Raw genomic sequence first — 21,290 nt, 5'->3', positions numbered from 1 at the left:
CAAAATAGATTTTAGATTCTTCAAAGTAGCCACCCTTTGCCTTGATGACAGCTTTGCACACTCTTGGAATTCTCTCAACCAGCTTCACCTAGAATGCTTTTCCATCAGTCTTGAGTTCCCACATATGCTGAGCACTTGTTGGCTGCTTTTCCTCCACTCTGTGGTCCAACTCACCCTAAACCAACTCAATTGGGTTGAAGCCGTCCCGGACAGAGATGGCCGCCTCCATTCGCTTTCCTAGGAAACTATGCAGTATTTTGTTTTTTTTAAGTGTTATTTCTTACATTGGTACCCCAGGTAATCTTAGGTTTTATTACATATAGTCGGGAGGAACTACTGGATATAAGAGCAACGTCAACTCACCATCATTACGACCAGGAATACGACTTTCCCGAACCAGCCCAGTCGCGGACCAGGATGTCTTGCTCCCAGACAGACTAAACAACTTCTTTGCTCGCTTTGAGGACAATACAATGTCACTGACACAGCCAGCTACCAAAACCTGCGGACTCTCCTTCACTACAGCCGATGTGAGTAAAACATTTAAATGTGTTAATTCTTGCAAGGCTGCAGGCCCAGACGGCATCCCCAGCTGCGTCCTCAGAGCATGCGCAGACCAGCTGGCTGGTGTGTTTATGGACATATTCAATCAATCCTTATCCCAGTCTGCTGTTCCCACATGCTTCAAGAGGGCCACCATTGTTCCTGATCCCAAAAAAGCTAAGGTAACTGAGCTAAACGACTACCGCCCCGTAGCACTCACTTCTGTCATCATGAAGTGCTTTGAGAGACTAGTCAAGGACCATATCACCTCTACCCTACCTGACACCCTAGACCCACTCCAATTTGCTTACCGCCCCAATAGGTCCACATACGACGCAATCGCAACCACACTGCACACTGCCCTAACCCATCTGGACAAGAGGAATACCTATGTGAGAATGCTGTTCATCGACTACAGCTCAGCATTTAACACCATAGTGCCCTCCAAACTCGTCATCAAGCCCGAGACCCTGGGTCTCGACCCCGCCCTGTGCAACTGGGTACTGGACTTCCTGACGGGCCGCCCCCAGGTGGTGAGGGTAGGTAACAACATCTCCACCCCGCTGATCCTCAACACTGGGGTCCCACAAGGGTGCGTTCTGAGCCCTCTCCTGTACTCCCTGTTCACCCACGACTGCATGGCCATGCACACCTCCAACTCAATCATCAAGTTTGCAGATGACACTACAGTGGTAGGCTTGATTACCAACAACGACGAGACGGTCTACAGGGAGGAGGATTGGGCCCTCGGACAGTGGTGTCAGGAAAATAACCTCACACTCTGTCTTAACCCATCTGGACATGAGGAATACCTATGTGAGAATGCTGTTCATCGACTACAGCTCAGCATTTAACACCATAGTGCCCTCCAAACTCGTCATCAAGCCCGAGACCCTAGGTCTCGACCCCGCCCTGTGCAACTGGGTACTGGACTTCCTGACGGGCCGCCCCCAGGTGGTGAGGGTAGGTAACAACATTTCCACCCCGCTGATCCTCAACACTGGGGTCCCACAAGGGTGCGTTCTGAGCCCTCTCCTGTACTCCCTGTTCACCCACGACTGCATGGCCATGCACACCTCCAACTCAATCATCAAGTTTGCAGACGACACTACAGTGGTAGGCTTGATTACCAACAACGACGAGACGGTCTACAGGGAGGAGGATTGGGCCCTCGGACAGTGGTGTCAGGAAAATAACCTCACACTCTGTCCTAACCCATCTGGACACGAGGAATACCTATGTGAGAATGCTGTTCATCGACTACAGCTCAGCATTTAACACCATAGTGCCCTCCAAACTCGTCATCAAGCCCGAGACCCTGGGTCTCGACCCCGCCCTGTGCAACTGGGTACTGGACTTCCTGACGGGCCGCCCCCAGATGGTGAGGGTAGGTAACAACATCTCCACCCCGCTGATCCTCAACACTGGGGTCCCACAAGGGTGCGTTCTGAGCCCTCTCCTGTACTCCCTGTTCACCCACGACTGCATGGCCATGCACACCTCCAACTCAATCATCAAGTTTGCAGATGACACTACAGTGGTAGGCTTGATTACCAACAACGACGAGACGGTCTACAGGGAGGAGGATTGGGCTCTCGGACAGTGGTGTCAGGAAAATAACCTCACACTCAACGTCAACAAAACAAAGGAGATGATCGTGGACTTTCGGAAACAGCAGAGGGAGCACCCCCCTATCCACATCGACGGGACAGTAGTGGAGAGGGTAGTAAGTTTTAAGTTCCTCGGGCGTACACATCACGAACAAACTGAATTGGTCCACCCACACAGACAGCGTGGTAAAGAAGGCGCAGCAGCGCCTCTTCAACCTCAGGAGGCTGAAGAAATTCGGCTTGTCACCAAAAGCACTCACAAACTTTTACAGATGCACAATCGAGAGCATCTTGTTGGGCTGTATCACCGCCTGGTACGGCAACTGCTCCGCCCATAACCGTAACGCTCTCAAGAGGGTAGTGAGGTCTGCACAACGCATCACCGGGGGCAAACTACCTGCCTTCCAGGACACCTACACCACCCGATGTCACAGGAAGGCCATAAAGATCATCAAGGACAAAAACTACCATCCAGAAGGAGAGGTCAGTACAGGTGCATCAAAGCAGGGACCGAGAGACTGAAAAACAGCTTCTATCTCAAGGCCATCAGACTGTTAAACAGCCACCACTAACATTGAGTGGCTGCTGCTGCCAACATACTGACTCAACTCCAGCCACTTTAATATTGGAAAAATTGATGTAAAAAAATGCATCACTAGCCACTTTAAACAATGCCACTTAATATAATGTTAACATACCCTACATTACTCATCTCATATGTATATACTGTACTCGATACCATCTACTGCATCTTGCCTATGCCGTTCTGTACCATCACTCATTCATATATCTTTATTTGAGCTGTTCTTGCCATAATATGGACTTGGTCTTTTACCAAATAAGGCTATCTTCTATATACCCCCCCTACCTTGTCACAACACAACTGATCGGCTCAAACGCATTAAGAAGGAAAGAAATTCCACAAATGAACTTTAATTGAAAAGTTAATTGAAATGCATTCCAGCTGACTACCTCATGAAGCTGGTTGAGAGAATGCCAAGAGTGTGCAAAGCTGTCATCAAGGCAAAGGGTGGCTACTTTGCAGAATCTCAAATATAAAATATATTTTGATTTGTTATACACTTTTCTGGTTACTACATGATTCCATATGTGTTATTTCAGAGTTTGATGTCTTCACTGTTATTCTACAATGTAGAAAATAGTAAAAATAAAGAAAAACCCTTGAATGAATAGGTGTGTCCAAACTTTTGACTGGTACTGTATATAAAAAAGTGATTATGTCTAACAGGAAATGAGTTTTGTCTACAGCTATAGTTTAGGTGTGATATCTAGTGAAAGAAAGTGAACTACTGGTTTTCAGTGAATTTATGTCAATTAAAAATGTGAATTTCCTACGACAACAGAGTGATGAAATTAAGGTACAACATCTGTAGTTCCTAGTGCAAATGAAGGAAGCCAGTCTGAATGGGTGACTCACCTGGAACCCCAGGGAAACCATCCTCCCCCCTCAGTCCTGTGGATCCGGGCATGTCGATTACGGCACCCCCCTCACCTGGAAAAGAAAACAATGACGTATTTCAGCAAGTATCTTTTACTACTCATTCTTTCTTCTGTGGAACTTAAATAGGCCTGGGACTTTAGCTTCGAGTCCAAGTGCTTAACAAAGACAAGATTTAACTGAGTTGAAACTGCTGGAAAGTGAAGTTTGGAGGACTACTGGCGTCTACGGTACTGTCCATGAATTTTGGGACGGACAGGGGGCGTCATACCTTTGACACCCTTCACTCCTGGATCTCCTGAGGATCCGTAGGCACCGGGGTTACCTTTATCCCCCTGAAAAACACACACAGAGACACAGCATTAGATCGGACAGAGATATCCGTCTGTTCTAACCTGGTCGTTGAACATGTTCAGCATGAAAACTACAGGTGCAGGCTGCAGCAGAGACACAATGGGAACCAGACAACATGGTCTCACCCTGTGACCAGACATCCCGGGAAAGCCGCTGATTCCGTTTGATCCTGTCAGACCAGGCATTCCTTTTGGCCCCGGAAGTCCCTGCGCGCCTGGGTTGCCTTGGAAACCCTTCTCATCGCTGGGGTCTCCGGGAACGCCGTGGTAGCCCTCCATTCCCGGAACACCGGGAAAACCTTTAGGACCTGTGGAAGAGAGAGAGGGAAGGTGAAGAGGGGATCAGAATGAGACTAGTGAAATGAAAAGGAGGATGAGGAGGACAGAATGTGAATAAAGAAGAGAGGGGGGATAGGGAGGGCATGAAGCCTGAATATCCCTACTCACCTCTGGGTCCAGTGAATCCGATCTGTCCTGTGGTTCCATCTTCTCCCTTTGTCCCCTTCATGTCTTTGATGATCTGACGAGGGATGTGGGGTTTCTCGCCAGCTGGACCCCTCAGACCACGGTCACCTAGGAGACAGCGGGGGTGAGAGTGAGTGTCAAATCAGATAAAAGGATCGAAAGAGAAAGTGAGGGACAGGGAAAGAGAGAAGAAGAGCACAGAAACACACACAATTCTAATGGCAGTTCCGTCTCACCCTTTGAACCATAGTCGCCCATGTTTCCTTTCTGTCCAAATTCGCCGGGATTGCCAGTCTCTCCTTTCTGTCCAGAGAAGCCCTTCAGGCCCGACACACCAGGCATTCCTCCAAACCCTGACATGCCACGAGACCCTTTGATACCTAGAACAGGAAGTGACATCTCAAGTCAGGAGGATAGTCCTCACATCAGCATCTAGTTATGATATACACTGCGTATACCAAACATTAAGAACACCTTCCTAATATTGAGTTGCACCCCCTTTGGACGTCAGAAAAGCCTAAATGTGTCAGGGAATAGACTCTACAATACTGGCCCATGTTGACTCCAATGCTTCCCACAGTTGTGTCAAGTTGGCTGGATGTTCTTTGAGTGGTGGACCATTCTTGATACACATTGGAAACTGTTGAGAGTGAAAACCCCAGCAGTGCTGCAGTTCTTGACACACTCAAACCGGTGCCCCTGGCACCTACTACCATAACCCGTTCAGAAAGGCACAAAAATATTGTGAATGGTACACATACACAATCCATGTCTCAAGTGTCTCAATGTTTAAAAATCCTTCTTTAACCTGTCTCCTCCCCTTCATCTGCACTAATTTAAGTGAATCAATATGACATCAATATGGGATCATAGCTTCCACCTGTATTCACCTGGTCAGTCTATTTCATGGAAAGAGCAGGTGTTCCTAATGTTTGTATACTCAGTGTATTTCATTCCTCACTGCAAATCTCTAGTGTGACATCGCATCATCATATCAACTATTCATCAGAAAATGACATGTGGACTGTGAGAGTATATGACCATATATGACCACTAACTCTATAAGTAGAACATTGCACAGAACATGACTCCACTGTGTATAATAACTTACCCTTGAACCCTGGCAGGCCAGAGTGTCCTGTAGGTCCTGGCACTCCGGGGTCACCCTGGTCTCCGGTGTTTCCCTCAGCGCCCTGACTACCAAACTCCCCCAGTGTCCCCTTTATTCCTATGGGCCCTGGTGTGCCAGGGTCCCCCTGATCACCCCTGTTTCCGCTCAAACCTGGAAGTGACACATACACAGTGTATTAGGTTCTATCTCTTCAAAGCAAACAGAAAAAAAGTTAAGAAAGAGAAGTTAATCAGTCATGTTTCTGACCTGGTTGTCCGGTGCTTCCTGTTGGTCCAGGGACACCAGCCGTTCCGGGTACACCTGGCCAGCCATACTTCCCAGCAGCTCCCGGTCCTCCTTGCTCCCCTTGCAGACCTGAAGGACCTACGTCGCCCTTGAACCCAATCATACCAGGCATGCCACCCATCCCTAAGAGAGAAGGGCAGAGAGAGGCCATTACAATAACTATACAGTGCATTCGGAAAGTATTCAGACCCCTTGACTTTTTCCACATTTTAAAACATTACAGCCTTATTCCAAAATGGATTAAATAGTTTTCCCCCCTCATCAATCTACACACACAATACCCCATAATGACAAAATAAAATCAGGTTTTTAGATCTTTTGCAAATGTATTAAAAATAAAAATCAGAAGTATCAAATCAAACATTATTTGTCATATGTGCCGAATACAACAGGTGAAATGCTTACTTTACTACAAGCCCTTATGTCACGCCCTGACCTTAGAGAGCTTTTTATGTCTCTATTTTGATTTGGTCAGGGTGTGATTTGGGTGGGCATTCTATGTTCTTTTTCTATGTTTTCTATTTCTTTGTTTTGGCAGGGTGTGTTTGGACCAAGGAACTTTAAACTCTCGACCTGCTCCACTACAGCCCTGTTAATGTTAATGAGGGCCTGTTCGGCTTGCCTTTTCCTGTAGTCCACGATCAGCTCCTTTGTCTTGCTCACGTTGAGGGAGAGGTTGTTGTCCTGGCACCACACTGCCAGTCCTCTGACCTCTCCTATAGGCTGTCTCATCGTTGTAGTTGACCAGGCCTACCACTGTTGTGTCATCAGCAAACTTAATGATGGATGCTGTTGATGTGAGCCATGACCAGCCTTTCAAAGCACTTCATGGCTACCAACGTGAGTGCTACGGGGCGGTAATCATTTAGGCAGGTTACCTTCGCTTCCTTGGGCACAGGGACTATGGTGGTCTGCTTGAAACATCTAGGGGAGAGGTTGAAAATGTCAGTGAAGACACTTTCCAGTTGGTCCGCGCATGCTTTGAGTACACGTCCTGGTAATCCGTCTGGCCCCGCGGCTTCGTGAATGTTGACGTGTTTAATGGTCTTGCTCACATCGGCTGCCGAGAGTGTTATCACATAGTCGTCCGGAACAGCTGGTGCTCTCATGCATGCGTCAGTGTTGCTTGCCTCGAAGCAAGCATAAAAGGAATTTAGCTCGTCTGGTAGGCTCTTCACTGGGCAGCTCGCGGCTGGGTTTCCCTTTGTAGTCCGTAATAGTTTTTAAGCCCTGCCACATCCAACGAGCGTCAGAGATGATGTAGTAGGATTCAATATATTTGAAAAAATATAATAATTTTGTACCCCCTTAATTTTTTTATTTTGTGGTATCCAATTGGTACAGTAGTTACAGTCTTGTCTCATCGCTGCAACTCCCGTACGGACTCGGGAGAGGTGAAGGTCGAGAGCTGTGCATCCTTCGAAACACAACCCAGCCAAGCCGAACTGCTTCTTGACACAACGCTCAAGTAACCCAGAAGCCAGCCGCACCAATGTGTCGGAGGAAACACCGTACACCTGGCGACCGTGTTAACGTGCATGGCCTGCCACAGGAGTCGCTAGAGCGCGATGGGACAAGAACATCCCTGCCGGCCAAACCCTCCCCTAACCCGGGCGACGCTGGCCAATTGTGCGCCACCCCATGGGTCTCCCGGTCACGGCCGGCTGCGAAAGACCTGGACTCTAACCAGGATCTCTAGTAACACAGCTAGCACTGCGATGCAGTGCCTTAGACCACCGCGCCACTCGGAAGGTAGTAGAATTCAATCTTAATCCTGTATTGACGCTTTGTCTGTTTGATGGTTCGTCTGAGGATGTAGCAAGATTTCTTATAAGAGTATGGGTTAGTGTCCTGCTCCTTGAAAGAGGCAGCTCCAGCCTTTAGCTCGATGCGGATGTTTCCTGTAATCCATGGCTTCTGGTTGGGATATGTATGTATGGTCACTGTGGGGATGACGTCATCGATGCACTTATTGATGAAGCCGGTGACTGAGGTGGTATACTCCTCAATGCCATTGGATGAATCCCGGAACATATTCCAGTCTTTGCTAGCAAAACAGTCCTGTAGCGTAGCATCCGTGTCATCTGACCACTTCCATATTGAGCGAGTCACTGGTACTCCCTGCTTTAGTTTTTGCTTGTAAGCAGGAATCAGGAGGACATTTGCCAAATGGATTGCGAGGAAGAGCTTTGTATGTGTCTCTTTGTGTGGAGTAAAGGTGGTCTAGACATGCTGGTAGAAATGAGGTAAAATGGATTTAAGTTTGTCTGCATTAAAGTCCCTGGCAACATTGGTTTGTGGTGGTAAATAGATGGCTACGAAGAATATAGATGACAACTGTCTTGGTTGAAAGTGTGTTCTACAGCTTATCATAAGTTACTGTGCCTCATGCGAGCAATCCCTCAAGATTTCTTTAATATTAGACATTGCGCACCAGCTGTTATTCACAAATAGACACACACCCCGCCCCTTCTCTTACCAGACTTAGCTTCGCTGTCCTGCCGATACATAGAAAATCCCGCCAGCTCTATATTATCCGTGTCGTCGTTCAGCCACAACTCGATGAAAACATAAGATATTACAATTTTTAATGTTCCGTTGGTAGGATAGTCTTGATCATCCAGTTTGTTTTCCAATGATTGCACGTTGGCCAATAGAACGGATAGTAGTGGAGGTTTACTCACTCGCCTACAAATTCTCAGAATGCAGCCCCGACCTCTGTTTTTTATTCACGCAAATGACGGGGATTTGGGCCCGTTCCCGAGAAAGCAGTATATTCTTTGCATAGGACTCATTAAATAAAAAATCTTTGTCCAGTTTGAGGTGAGTAATCACTGTTCTGATGTCCAGAAGTTGTTTTCGGTCATAAGAGAAGGTAGCAGCAACATAATGAACAAAATAAGTTAAAAAACAAACGCAAAAATAGCACAGTTGGTTAGGAGCCCGTAAAACGGCAGCCACCCGCTCCAGTGCCATTCATAGTATCACATTTAAATAAGTATTCAGACCATTTACTCAGTACTTTATTGAAGCACATTACAGCCTCGAGTCTTCTTGGGTATGACGCTACAAGCTTGGCACACCTGTATTTGGGGAGTTTCTCCCATTCTTTTCTGCAGATCCTCTCAAGCTCTATCAGGTTGGATGGGGAGTATCGCTGCACAGCTATTTTCAGGTTTCTCCAGAGATGTTCGATCGGGTTCAAGTCCGAGCTCTGGCTGGGCGACTCAAGAACAGTCAGAGACTTGTCCCGAAGTCACTCCTGCGTTTTCTTGGCTGTGTGTTTAGGATCGTTGTCCTGTTGGAAGGTAAAACCTTAGCCCCAGTAATGCTGCCACCAGCATTTTTTTAATTGAACCTTTATTTAACTTGGCAAGTCAGTTAAGAACAAATTCTTATTTACAATGACGGCCTACAGGGGAACAGTGGGTTAACTGCCTTGTTCAGGGGCAGAACGACAGATTTTTACCTTCTCAGCTCAGGGATTCGTTCCAGCAACATTTTGGTTACTGGCCCAATGCTCTAACCACTAGGCTACCTGCCGACCCGAAGAATTCTTCACAGTAGGTGCCAGGTTTCCTCCAGACGTAACGCTTGGCATTCAGGCCAAAGAGTTCATTCTTTGTTTCATCAACCAGAGAATCTTGTTTCTCATAGTCTGAGAGTCCTTTAGGTGTCTTTTGGCAAACTCCAAGCGGGCTGTCATGTGCCTTTTACTGAGGAATGGCTTCCGTCTGGCCACTCTACCATGAAGGCCTGTTTGGTGGAATGCTGCAGAGATGGTTGTCCTTCTGGAAGGTTCTCCCATCTCCGCAGAGGAAATCTGGAGCTCTTTCAGAGTGACCATCGGGTTCTTGGTCACCTCCCTGACCAAGGCCCTTCTCCCCTGATTGCTCAGTTTGGCTGGTCGGCCAGCTCTAGGAAGAGTCTTAGTGGTTACAAACTTCTTCCATTTAAGAATGATGGAGGCCACTGTGTTCGTAGGATCTTCAATACATTTTTTGCTACCTTTCCCCAGATCTGTGACTCGACACAATCCAGTCTTGGAGCTCTACTGACAATTCCTTCGACCACATTGCTTGGTTTTTGCTCTGACATGCACTGTCAACTGTGGGACCTTATATAAATCATGTCCAATCAATAAAATTTACCACAGGTGGCCTCCAATCAAGTTGTAGAAACATCTCAAGGATGATCAATGGAAACAGGATGCACCTGAGCTCAAATTTCGAGTCTCTTAGCTAAGGGTCTGAATACTTATGTAAACAATGTATTTCTGTTTTTATTTGTAATACATTTGCAAAAAATTCTAAAAACCAGTTTTTGCTTTGTCAAGGGGTACAGTATTATGTGTAGACTGATGAGGCAAAAAACATAATTTAATCAATTTTAGAGTAATGCTGTAAAGTAACAAAATGTGGAAAAAGGGAAGGGGTCTGAATACTTTCCAAATGCACGTTTGAAAATGTGGAGAAATTGTAGTTTTTCATCTTGCAGGTTTGTTATGGTATTAGTACCCACCTGGGTAACCCTCGTTTCCAGGCTCTCCGCTGAGCCCTTTAGGTCCCTGCTCTCCAGGAAGACCCACTTCTCCACGTTGTCCGGTCGACGCTCCCCAGATCTCCCCGTGAGGTCCCTTCTCTCCTGGCTCCCCGTTCCGACCCTGTTGACCTGGCAGACCTTGGGTTCCAGAATTACCCTTTGAGCCGGGCTGACCCAAGTCTCCATGGAGGCCCCTAAAACCTGGGAGAGAGGACCAGACCATTAGAACTACCAGCAGTATTACAGCACTAGGGGCGGATTCCAACCAAAGTTAAGTGTGTGTAAACGTAATTACCTTCTTATACGCTTTTCTCTCTATGTGTATTCTGACCTAGAACTTAAGCACGAGAATAACCTGCTATTCACCAGCTATTTGTTTGGGGTGGTGATCGAATAAATGAAGGTGTGGTGTAGTTGTGTCTACAGATATTCTGACCTTGACTTCATTCCGTAATAATTCCACCACCTTCATGCGAGAGGAAACCATGACTAACGTCTTGCATCTACTTTCTTCCTATATAAATAACACCACTAACCATGCACTGTCATTTACAACTTGATAAGAGCTATTGATAAGAGCTGAAAACCCTATTGAATGAAAACTCCACCAGAAAATCTGTTGGCCAGCAAATGGGAGGGTTTTCAGCAGTTTAATGAGATATATTCAGTGAGCAAAAGGTAGCCACACCTACAGAGCACGTTACGTGACTGAATAATGTATGTCTGAAGACCAAATAGTGAGAAATGCGTAGGAAAGGCGTGTGTAGGAAAGGTGCAAATGTTCCATGTCTGAATCGGTCCCTAGGCCTAAGTGCATCCATTACAAGTGGGAGTAAATGTACCTGTGATCTGCTCTGATGCTATGTGTATAATGCACGCTCTAGAATGCCCTTCAAGCCAATCAGAAACGAGTATTCAACAATGCCATGGTATTTACACAGGCAGCCCAATTCTGATCTTTTTTCCAGTAATTGATCTTTTGACCAATCAGATCAGCTCTTTCGCCATAGTAAACACAGCCATAAAATAGTATAACAGTTAAAGCAGCAAAATTATCACCTGGATATCCAGGTGACCCTCCTCTGCCTTGATCTCCTATCTCTCCTTTGGCCCCGTTATCTCCAAGTAGACCTGTTGATCCTTTTTGACCTGGGAGACCTGAAGCACAGACAAAAGGACATACAGGAAGCTAGACATCCATTTGGATCTTGACAGGAAAAAACAGGGCATATGACACATTTTCTGTTTTGCATTCTAAAAGCTAAAAGCTTACCTAGGAAACCTTCTAACCCGTGGGGTCCTGGTGGTCCTGGTATACCGGGAGGTCCAGGTATGGCATCGCAATCACCTGAGTAAAAAAATAACACAGAGATTGTATCAACAATTACTAGAAGAACGGTTCTCACAGCAGCCATTTTGGATCTACTGCTTCACTGCTCTACTGCACACTTCAGTGGTTTTTGCCTGCTTTTTGCATTGGTTTGACAATACAGTTGCTCAGTGTGGATTGTGAATCAGAGCATATCAAAAATGAAATAACATACATATTAGCCAACTAACCGAAGATGAGACTATGAGGGGAGAAACCAGTTACAAAAACACCATTAAAAAACTGAATTTAACTCTAACTCTATACACAGTGACTGGAAGCTAACCCAAGACACAAAGGCTATGGAAGCAAAGTACCAGTCGTGAAGTTGAGTAACTTGATCAAAATGGTGTTAGTCCAGCTACCTGTGATGTCATTCTGTTCTCCATCTCCTCTCGGACTACAGCCAGACACTCCTTTCAATGACAATGAGAGAGAGATTGGAGAGAGAGAGATAGAAAGAAAAGGAGATGCATTCGAAATAAGGGTTAGAAAAAGTTCAAGCATGATCTCAAACATGTACTGTTGTGGCTGGATTGAGGGATGCAGACAGACTGCATCAGGGCCCGTCTGGAGAGAGGTGAGGAAAGATGAAGGTGGAAGAATCATTTCGATCATGGACACAAGAGTATAAGAACTTCTCGCACACCCCCATTCATGACAAGGCCTTGGAGTCCACAACTGCAACTAGTCTTTCTGTTGTTCCCACAAATAGCGATAGTGGAGAGAGATAAAAGGAGAGGAAGAGAGAGAGAGACAGAGAGAGAAGGATAGATAGGGATGGAGAGAATGCGCAAGAGAAATAAAGACAGAAGGAGAGAGTGATTGGGAAAGCGAGGGAGAGAGAAAGACAGAAGAGGGAGAGTGATTGGGAAAGCGAGGGAGAGAGAGAGACAGAAGGAGTCAGTGACTGGGAAAGAGAGAGAGAGAGAAAGACAGAAGGAGTCAGTGACTGGGAACAAGAGAGAGAGAGAGAAAGACAGAAGGAGTCAGTGACTGGGAAAGCGAGGGAGAGAGAGAAAGACAGAAGGAGTCAGTGACTGGGAAAGCGAGGGAGAGAGAGAAAGACAGAAGGAGTCAGTGACTGGGAACAAGAGAGAGAGAGAGAAAGACAGAAGGAGTCAGTGACTGGGAAAGCGAGGGAGAGAGAGAAAGACAGAAGGAGTCAGTGACTGGGAAAGAGAGAGAGAGAGACAGACAGAAGAGGGAGAGTGATTGGGAAAGCGAGGGAGAGACAGACAGAAGGAGTCAGTGACTGGGAAAGAGAGAGAGAGAGATAAAGACAGAAGGAGAGAGTGATTGGGAAAGCGAGGGAGAGAGAGAGACAGAAGGAGTCAGTGACTGGGAAAGAGAGAGAGAGAGAGAGACAGAAGGAGAGAGTGATTGGGAAAGCGAGGGAGAGAGAGAGACAGAAGGAGTCAGTGACTGGGAAAGAGAGAGAGAGAGAGAAAGACAAAAGGAGAGAGTGATTGGGAAAGCGAGGGAGAGAGAGACAGAAGGAGTCAGTGACTGGGAAAGAGAGAGAGAGAGAGAAAGACAGAAGAGGGAGAGGGTAACACACCTGGATCGCCAGCTCGACCTTCGATACCAGCATGACCCCGCTCCCCATCATCGCCTTGCAACCCTCGAACCCCTTTAGTTGCACCTAGAACCCGTCCTGGTTCTCCCATCTGTCCCAACAACCCAGGCAGACCCGGCCGGCCCTGATAACCTTTTTCTCCAGTGAGCCCAGCAGGTGCATCTCCCTAGAACAGAGAACACAGGATACATAAATTCAGAACATATCCCTCAGTGTTATGCTAAAGATCTACACAGCTGCATTGACTTAAACAGCTATTATTATCAATAACAAATAAAGTAGATAGCTAGTGCTTATAATATTTGAATAGGTTATATACAGTATATCTGAATGTGAGTGGTGATACTGTGAGGTGGGAAAGAGAGACTGTACACTCTTAGGAAAAAGGGTTCCAAAGGGGTTCTTCGGCTGTCCCCATAGGAGCACCCTTTTTGGTTCCAGTTAGAACCCCTTTGGTTTCCATGTAGAACCCTCTGTGCAAAGGGTTCTAAATGGAACCCAAAAAGGTTATACCTGGAACCATAAAGGTTCTACCTGGAACCATAAAGGTTCTACCTGGAACCAAAAATGATTCTTCAAAGGGTTCTCCTATGGAGACAGCTGAAGAACCATTTTAGGTTCTAGATAGCGCGTTTCTTTCGATGAGTGTAGGGAGTTCTTACTGAAGGACCACGATTCCCAGGGAATCCATTGATCCCACTGGGCCCAGGTAAGCCCTGCATTCCTGGGTCACCTGTCGCACCTGGGTCTCCTGGGTCTCCGGCATATCCTGTAGAGTTCCCACACAAACACACTAGTTTACACATACACTTACACCAGTGGAGGCTGATGAGGGGAGGATGGCTCATAATAATGGCTGGAATGGAGCAAATGGAATGGTATCAACCCCATGGAAACAATGTGTTTTATGTATCTGATACCATTCCACCTATTCCGCTCCAGTTATTAACACGAGCCCGTTCCCCCAATTCAGGTGCCACCAACCTCCTGTGACTTACATGCATAATGGTGTCACAAGGTGCACAAGTGTGTGAAAAGAAAGTGAATAAGAATACTTCACCTTTCTCTTTGGCCTGAATGAAGTCGCCCTTCCTGCCCTTTGGACCCGGTTGTCCTGTGGCACCAGGGAACCCCTGAGGAGGAGGGAGAGAGGATGAGGAGGAGGAGGAGGGAGGGAGAGAGGACGAGGAGGAGGAGGGAGGAGGAGGGTGGAGGAGGAGTAGGAGGGAGGGAGAGAGGAGGAGGAGGAGGAGGAGGGAGAGAGAGAGGAGGAGGAGGAGGGAGAGAGGACGAGGAGGAGGAGGAGGACGAGGGAGGAGGAGGGAGAGAGAGAGGAGGAGGAGGAGGGAGAGAGGAGGAGGAGGAGGGAGGGAGAGAGGAGGAGGAGGGAGGGAGAAAGGGACGAGGAGGAGGGAGAGAGGACGAGGAGGAGGAGGAGGAGGGAGGGAGAGAGGAGGAGGAGGAGGGAGGGAGAGAGGAGGAGGAGGGAGGGAGGACGAGGAGGAGGGAGAGAGAGAGGACGAGGAGGAGGAGGAGGGAGGGAGAGAGGAGGAGGAGGGAGGGAGAGAGGGGGGCATAGAGTAAGGAATTAGGAAGCCAGTGAGAGAGAATTTGATGGACAAGTTAAGAAAGACAAGGGTGTTTATGATAAATGTTGCCCTATTGTAGGTCTCAAGCTTTATTAGTTGTATGTACAGGTTCCTTCTCAACAACAAGAAACAATATGAACATAGAGTAAATGCCTCAGGAGCATAGAATAAACATTTCAGCATAAGTATAATACAAAAAATACACTATTTATAGTCCAATATTTACACGTGTTTTGGGGAAGAAGGATTGGGGAGCAAGTGTTTAAACTGTGGAGTATTCAGCAATCATAATAATTCTGGTAGCAGCAGTTGTGGTGTGTGTGTAGCATTAATGTATATGTGCGTATGTGTGTCTGTGTGTGTGGGTGTGTGAGTGAGTGCATGTTTGTTGTGAGGTAGATGTTGTCAAGCTGAGGTGGTGTTAGTTGTTCTTACAGGAAGTCCGATGACACCTCGGGGTCCTGGCTCTCCTGACTCTCCCTGCTGACCAACCTCGCCACTCTTTCCAGTGTCGCCTTGGCTACCAGCAGGGCCGGGCAGGCCCGGAGGGGAATGGACAATGTTGCACTCGCACAACCCGTGATCACCTAAAACACACACATTCCGATCAGCTATACTGTAACACATAACGTGATCATAGTGCAGAAATGAACATTACGTTGTGAACACGCACCTTTCAGTCCTTTTCTTCCCGCAGAGCCGGGCCGCCCTCTCGGCCCTGAAAATCCCTTGTAGAAGTCCGCCCCTGCAGATATTTAGACACAGAGAAGCCCATATTAAGACATACAGACACTCCACAACAATTCTTACAGTAACTGTCCAGTAAAAATCTTACTTTTAAAAGTTAATATTCTGTCAACTCCCAAATCATGTTGTTGACTATACTTGTATTTGTGGCCAAAGTATAAATTGGAGAGAAAAAACCCCCATTTAGAAACGCCACCTCAAACATGTATCTCAAGAAGACTGTTTAAACAATGCTTGATATTTCCTCATAGAAAATGATGTCGGCTGAGCTAGCCAATCAGCGGTCTACCCGCATTCATATTTTTATTGACTGGGATACACCCACATCATTCAAATACAGGAATGCTTTTTAACATACGTAATACAAATGTTTTATGTTATATTGTAATTAATGATATGTCATCTTTCACAGAAATCTGGAAACACTGGACTTTAAATATCACCCTATACAACATTTTAATAAAATATCAAAATGAATCTCTTTCATGTCCACACTCACATGATCCTGGTGGTCCGGGTGGGCCCCCGAGCCCAGGCAGGCCATTGATACCCGGGGGTCCGGGGCTGAGGGCAGGGATACCTAGCTCTCCAGGTTCGCCCATCTCTCCCTTTACCCCCGGCTCTCCGAATGGACCCCACAGATCCACCACTGTTGGAACATAAAAGATGAAGGAGATAGGAGAAGATGAATGATTACTGAGGAAACCAAATGTTTGAAAAACACAAAACACAACTACACCATACATCATCTTGTTTTTTTCTTCAATTTAAAGTTTTATTCACATCATCTTGTTTTAAGACTTGTTAACAATACAGTTTTAAAAATGGTTATTCTACCATTATAGTAAGTACAATAGACAAATCTACTAGCTAAGTAACACTACGGATCACTGACTGGATAAGTATGGTTTTGGCACTGACCTTGTTGTTGATCATGATCCTTCCTGGCAGGAGGTCCAGCGCGGCCTGGAAGACCTTTTTCCCCCTCCAGACCCCTCTGGCCCTGGGGACCCAGCTGTCCAGGAGGACCAGGGGGACCAACTACACCACCCACCCCAACCCCAAAATGGACACCAATCAATATCTATATAACAATCAATGTTATAACAATATAACAGTGAGGAACATAATATAAAAACTCCCATATTCAATGAAAAGTTGACTACCTGGAGTAAGACGATACTGTATATTGATAGACGTGCTGAGAGTGTAGCTGATTGACTTGAATGAAAACTGACTCGTTGATAGAAAAGGGTTTGATGATTTGACTGGTTAATCATACCTCTGTCCTGCCCTCCTGAGGGACCATCATGATAAATCAGCTCCCCTTGTTCTCCTCTGGAACCCTAAAAGCCACAACACCCATCTGTTAAAACCTACTATATAGTTTCTGTGTGTAAGGATTTGAATGAACGTTTATAATGGACTAGTGTCTCTCAAAGCTCAAAACAGTGTTTTGATGTGAGTATTAACTGTAGGACCTTTTGACCATCTCTGCCCCTCAGTCCTGGTTCTCCCAAGTCCCCCTGGAGACAGAGAGAGAGGAAGGGAGGAAGAGAGGAAGCAGGAGGGATAGAGAGAGAGAGAGAGGAAGGGAGGAAGAGAGGAAGCAGGAGGGATAGAGAGAGACAGAGAGAGAGAGAGAGAGCGAGAGAGAGAGATAGAGAAAGGGAGGAAGAGAGGAGGCAGGAGGGATAGAGAGAGAGAGAGAGATAGAGAGAGACAGAGAGAGAGAGAGGAAGGAAGGGAGGAAGAGAGGAAGCAGGAGGGATAGAGAGAGAGAGAGAGAGAGAGAGAGGAAGGGAGGAAGAGAGGAAGCAGGAGGGATAGAGAGAGACAGAGAGAGAGAGAGAGAGCGAGAGATAGATAGAGAGAGAGAGCGATAGAGAAAGAGAGGAAGGGAGGAAGAGAGGAAGCAGGAGGGATAGAGAGACAGAGAGATAGGAAGGGAGGAAGCAGGAGGGATAGAGAGAGAGAGAGAGATAGAGAGAGACAGAGAGAGAGATAGGGAGGAAGGAAGAGAGGAAGCAGGAGGGATAGAGAGAGACAGAGAGAGAGAAAGAGAGAGAGAGATAGGAAGGTAGGAAGAGAGGAAGCAGGAGGGATAGAGAGAGACAGAGAGAGAGAGAAAGAGAGAGAGAAATATGAATAGAGAGGGGGAGGGAAGGGGGATAGTTAGACAAAGTGTTCAACAGCACCATCAAGAGGACAAAATATGCAACTGCAACACCTCTATTGGCCCATACAAACCTATGCAAAGACCAAAACATTCTAGTGTAATTATATCAGTGGAGGCTGATGAGGGGAGGACGGTTCATAATAATATCTGGAACTGTCTGTTATGGCTGGAACGGAGTGAATGGAATCAAATGACTTTGTTTGATACCATTCCATTTACTCCATTCCAGACATTATTATGAGCCGTCCTCCCCTCAGCAGCCTCCCCTGAATTATATAGAGGTCTTGGCATTGTTTGGCTACACACTCATACCCTCAGTCCTTGCTCTCCATCCCGACCAGGGATGCCCTGAAAGAACACACATAAACATTCAACAGGTCAGTATGTCACAAGCAGTGACGGGGGGCAGGTTAATATGTTAATGCACAATGCATACAGTATAATGTATGTATAACATTTGTATGATACTAACCCGTTGTCCAGGCATCCCTATAACACCAGTCTCTCCTTTGTTGTCAGCCTGATAAGAAACAGATAACAGAGATGAGTTAGTCAACAATAATGTACAGTGCTAACATGTCCCATTGTGACTACACATGTTAGGATGGAGCATGGTGTTATAAAGACCACAGGAGAAGAGAGGTCACTTACCTCAGGACCAGTATCACCTTTCAACCCTTTCGCACCCTTTATGCCCTGGACACAGAGCAGAACAGCATTAGAGTGACTCGGGCAACACACAATCAGAATCACTGGGAAAAGATCCATATTAATTGTATGTTTTTGAACATATTAAAGTGGAGTGTGGAGCTGTACTGACATTGGGTCCAGTAATTGGACTGGTCTGGGAATGGGTGGAGTTCCCTTGGGGACCAGGCTTTCCAGCGTCACCCTGTGGCCAGAGAGAGAAGTGCAGTGAGAAGATTACAGCAGAGATGAGGACAGCACTGACAAATCATTATTTTTTTTGTAGTTAAACACATGAAGTGCTGGGCAGTACAAACGATATAAAAATCGAATAAAAGTGCCTGTAGCCACTCACAGGTTCTCCTTTGACCCCTTTCAACACTTTGGTCATGGTGCCCTGAGCAGAAAACACACCAGGTTAAAACATCCTTAGAATTACGTTTATCTCATTCACTAGCCATGTACGAGAGATGAAACAGACCTTACCTTTGGCCCAGGAAGACCAGGATACCCTTGTGGGCCCTGAGACAAACCAGAAGAATGATTAGGTATCTAGTACAGAGTATGTCACAGAAGGTTGTGTATGGTATAAGGTACAGCAACGCATGCACACACAAAACACACACACACCACCAACCTGTGGTCCCGGGAGTCCTCTGTAGCCAGACCGACCTGGGTAACCCTGAGGACCCTGAGAGAGAGAGAGAACGTCAGAGTGCAATGCAATTTATAACATGTAGTATATCAATAGTTTAATATGCTGGCTATCTTGTACCATAACGTTAAAGTGACAGGAAAAGGCGTCAGCGTCATAATCAAATCAAATGTTATTTGTCACATGCACCGAATACCGTGAAATACTTACTTACAAGCCCTTAACCAAAAGTGCAGTCCAAGAAATATAGTTAAGAAAATATTTTCTCAATAAAATAAAGTAAAAATAAAAAGTAACACTGTAGAATTACATAACAATTACGAGGCTATATACAGGGGGCCTGGTACCAAGTAAATGTGAGGGGTACAGGTTTATCCGAGGTCATATGTACATGTAGGTAGGGGTATAGGTTAGTTGAAGTAATGTAAACATGTAGGTAGGGGTACAGGTTAGTTGACGTAATGTAAACATGTAGGTAGGGGTACAGGTTAGTTGAGGTCATGTGTACATGTAGGTAGGGGTACAGGTTAGTTGAGGTCATGTGTACATGTAGGTAGGGGTACAGGTTAGTTGAGGTAATGTAAACATGTAGGTAAGGGTACAGGTTAGTTGAGGTCATGTGTACATGTAGGTAAGGGTACAGGTTAGTTGAGGTAATGTGTACATGTAGGTAAGGGTACAGGTTAGTTGAGGTCATGTGTACATGTAGGTAAGGGTACAGGTTAGTTGAGGTAATGTGTAGATGTAGGTAGGGGTACAGGTTAGTTGAGGTCATGTAAACATGTAGGTAGGGGTACAGGTTAGTTGAGGTAATGTGTACATGTAGGTAAGGGTACAGGTTAGTTGAGGTAATGTAAACATGTAGGTAAGGGTACAGGTTAGTTGAGGTAATGTAAACATGTAGGTAAGGGTACAGGTTAGTTGAGGTAATGTGTACATGTAGGTAAGGGTACAGGTTAGTTGAGGTAATGTGTACATGTAGGTAAGGGTACAGGTTAGTTGAGGTCATGTGTACATGTAGGTAGGGGTACAGGTTAGTTGAGGTCATGTGTACATGTAGGTAAGGGTACAGGTTAGTTGAGGTCATGTGTACATGTAGGTAGGGGTACAGGTTAGTTGAGGTCATGTGTACATGTAGGTAAGGGTACAGGTTAGTTGAGGTAATGTAAACATGTAGGTAAGGGTACAGGTTAGTTGAGGTCATGTAAACATGTAGGTAAGGGTACAGGTTAGTTGAGGTCATGTAAACATGTAGGTAGGGGTACAGGTTAGTTGAGGTCATGTGTACATGTAGGTAGGGGTACAGGTTAGTTGAGGTAATGTAAACATGTAGGTAAGGGTACAGGTTAGTTGAGGTAATGTGTACATGTAGAGTGTAGTACAGTGGCTATGTATAGATGATTAGATGATAAACAGCGAGTGGCAGCAGTCAATGTAAATATACTCACAACTAATCCAGGATATCCAGGCTGGCCTGAATCTCCCTTTAGAAAAGTCACACAGAGAGAAGAGGTTGTTTGTTTGTAGAATACAAGAGCACATGATGTGTGTGTAAAGGACGTCACACTGTTTGCTTAGCGAGTAACACTTCCTCCTGATTCGGCGAATACCTGATGCAAACTCAGGACCTCTGCCTTGCTAGCACACTTGACCGCCATCCTGAAGCATCTTACCAGTCGGCGCCACATGAAAAGCTAGCTATTCACTGAAGCAAGTGGTGACACTTCAGGCTGAGGAGGAAGTTGCACACATTCCCATGTGCTACAATCACCCCTCAAACTTACTCAACAGCGACTCCAGCGTTGAGCTGAGCGCAACTGTAGATCAGGGTTAAGGCACTAGTGTAAAGGATGTCACACTGCTTGCTTAGCGAGTACCATTTCCTCCCGGGACCTCTGCCTTGCCGTACACCTGACCACCCTCTTGAAGCGTCGTACCAGTCGGTGCCATGCGAATAGCAGTCACATACACTGGACAGGTGCAGTGAAATGTGCTGTTTACAGGGTCAGCCATAGTAGTACAGCGCCCCTGGAGCAATTTAGGGTTAAGTGCCTTGCTCAAGGGCACATCAACAGATTTTTCACCTTATCGGCTCG

The 21,290-nt window shown here is 46.2% G+C and overlaps 1 protein-coding gene across 2 annotated transcripts in view; it reads right to left on the bottom strand.

Annotated features, from left to right (window-relative positions):
* The window catches only part of LOC115112606 (collagen alpha-2(IV) chain-like), a 142,994-nt gene that overhangs the window by 5,379 nt on the left and 116,325 nt on the right, over positions 1-21,290 (bottom strand). Inside the window, exons 9-36 of one of the 2 annotated variants that reach the window (XM_029639655.2) lie at positions 20,643-20,678; positions 19,177-19,230; positions 19,026-19,061; positions 18,895-18,936; positions 18,673-18,744; positions 18,504-18,548; positions 18,325-18,372; positions 18,165-18,200; positions 17,155-17,199; positions 16,956-17,019; positions 16,595-16,714; positions 16,173-16,322; positions 15,600-15,671; positions 15,362-15,513; positions 14,398-14,470; positions 14,000-14,106; positions 13,320-13,503; positions 12,076-12,174; positions 11,663-11,737; positions 11,449-11,547; positions 10,369-10,590; positions 5,809-5,970; positions 5,542-5,712; positions 4,667-4,810; positions 4,413-4,538; positions 4,092-4,273; positions 3,884-3,947; positions 3,592-3,666 (exon numbers count right to left, since the gene is read on the bottom strand). In XM_029639655.2, the coding sequence (XP_029495515.1) occupies positions 3,592-3,666; positions 3,884-3,947; positions 4,092-4,273; positions 4,413-4,538; positions 4,667-4,810; positions 5,542-5,712; positions 5,809-5,970; positions 10,369-10,590; positions 11,449-11,547; positions 11,663-11,737; positions 12,076-12,174; positions 13,320-13,503; positions 14,000-14,106; positions 14,398-14,470; positions 15,362-15,513; positions 15,600-15,671; positions 16,173-16,322; positions 16,595-16,714; positions 16,956-17,019; positions 17,155-17,199; positions 18,165-18,200; positions 18,325-18,372; positions 18,504-18,548; positions 18,673-18,744; positions 18,895-18,936; positions 19,026-19,061; positions 19,177-19,230; positions 20,643-20,678 (2,755 nt within the window). The remainder of the gene's footprint in view (positions 1-3,591; positions 3,667-3,883; positions 3,948-4,091; positions 4,274-4,412; positions 4,539-4,666; positions 4,811-5,541; positions 5,713-5,808; positions 5,971-10,368; positions 10,591-11,448; positions 11,548-11,662; positions 11,738-12,075; positions 12,175-13,319; positions 13,504-13,999; positions 14,107-14,397; positions 14,471-15,361; positions 15,514-15,599; positions 15,672-16,172; positions 16,323-16,594; positions 16,715-16,955; positions 17,020-17,154; positions 17,200-18,164; positions 18,201-18,324; positions 18,373-18,503; positions 18,549-18,672; positions 18,745-18,894; positions 18,937-19,025; positions 19,062-19,176; positions 19,231-20,642; positions 20,679-21,290) is intronic. The other variant, XM_029639656.2, reaches the window with a different exon arrangement.

This window comes from Oncorhynchus nerka, linkage group LG3 (genome assembly GCF_034236695.1).
Source record: "Oncorhynchus nerka isolate Pitt River linkage group LG3, Oner_Uvic_2.0, whole genome shotgun sequence".
Lineage (NCBI taxonomy): Eukaryota > Metazoa > Chordata > Actinopteri > Salmoniformes > Salmonidae > Oncorhynchus > Oncorhynchus nerka.
The sequence above is the reverse complement of the archived record's forward strand: the minus strand, read 5'-3'. Positions and strand labels throughout refer to the sequence as shown.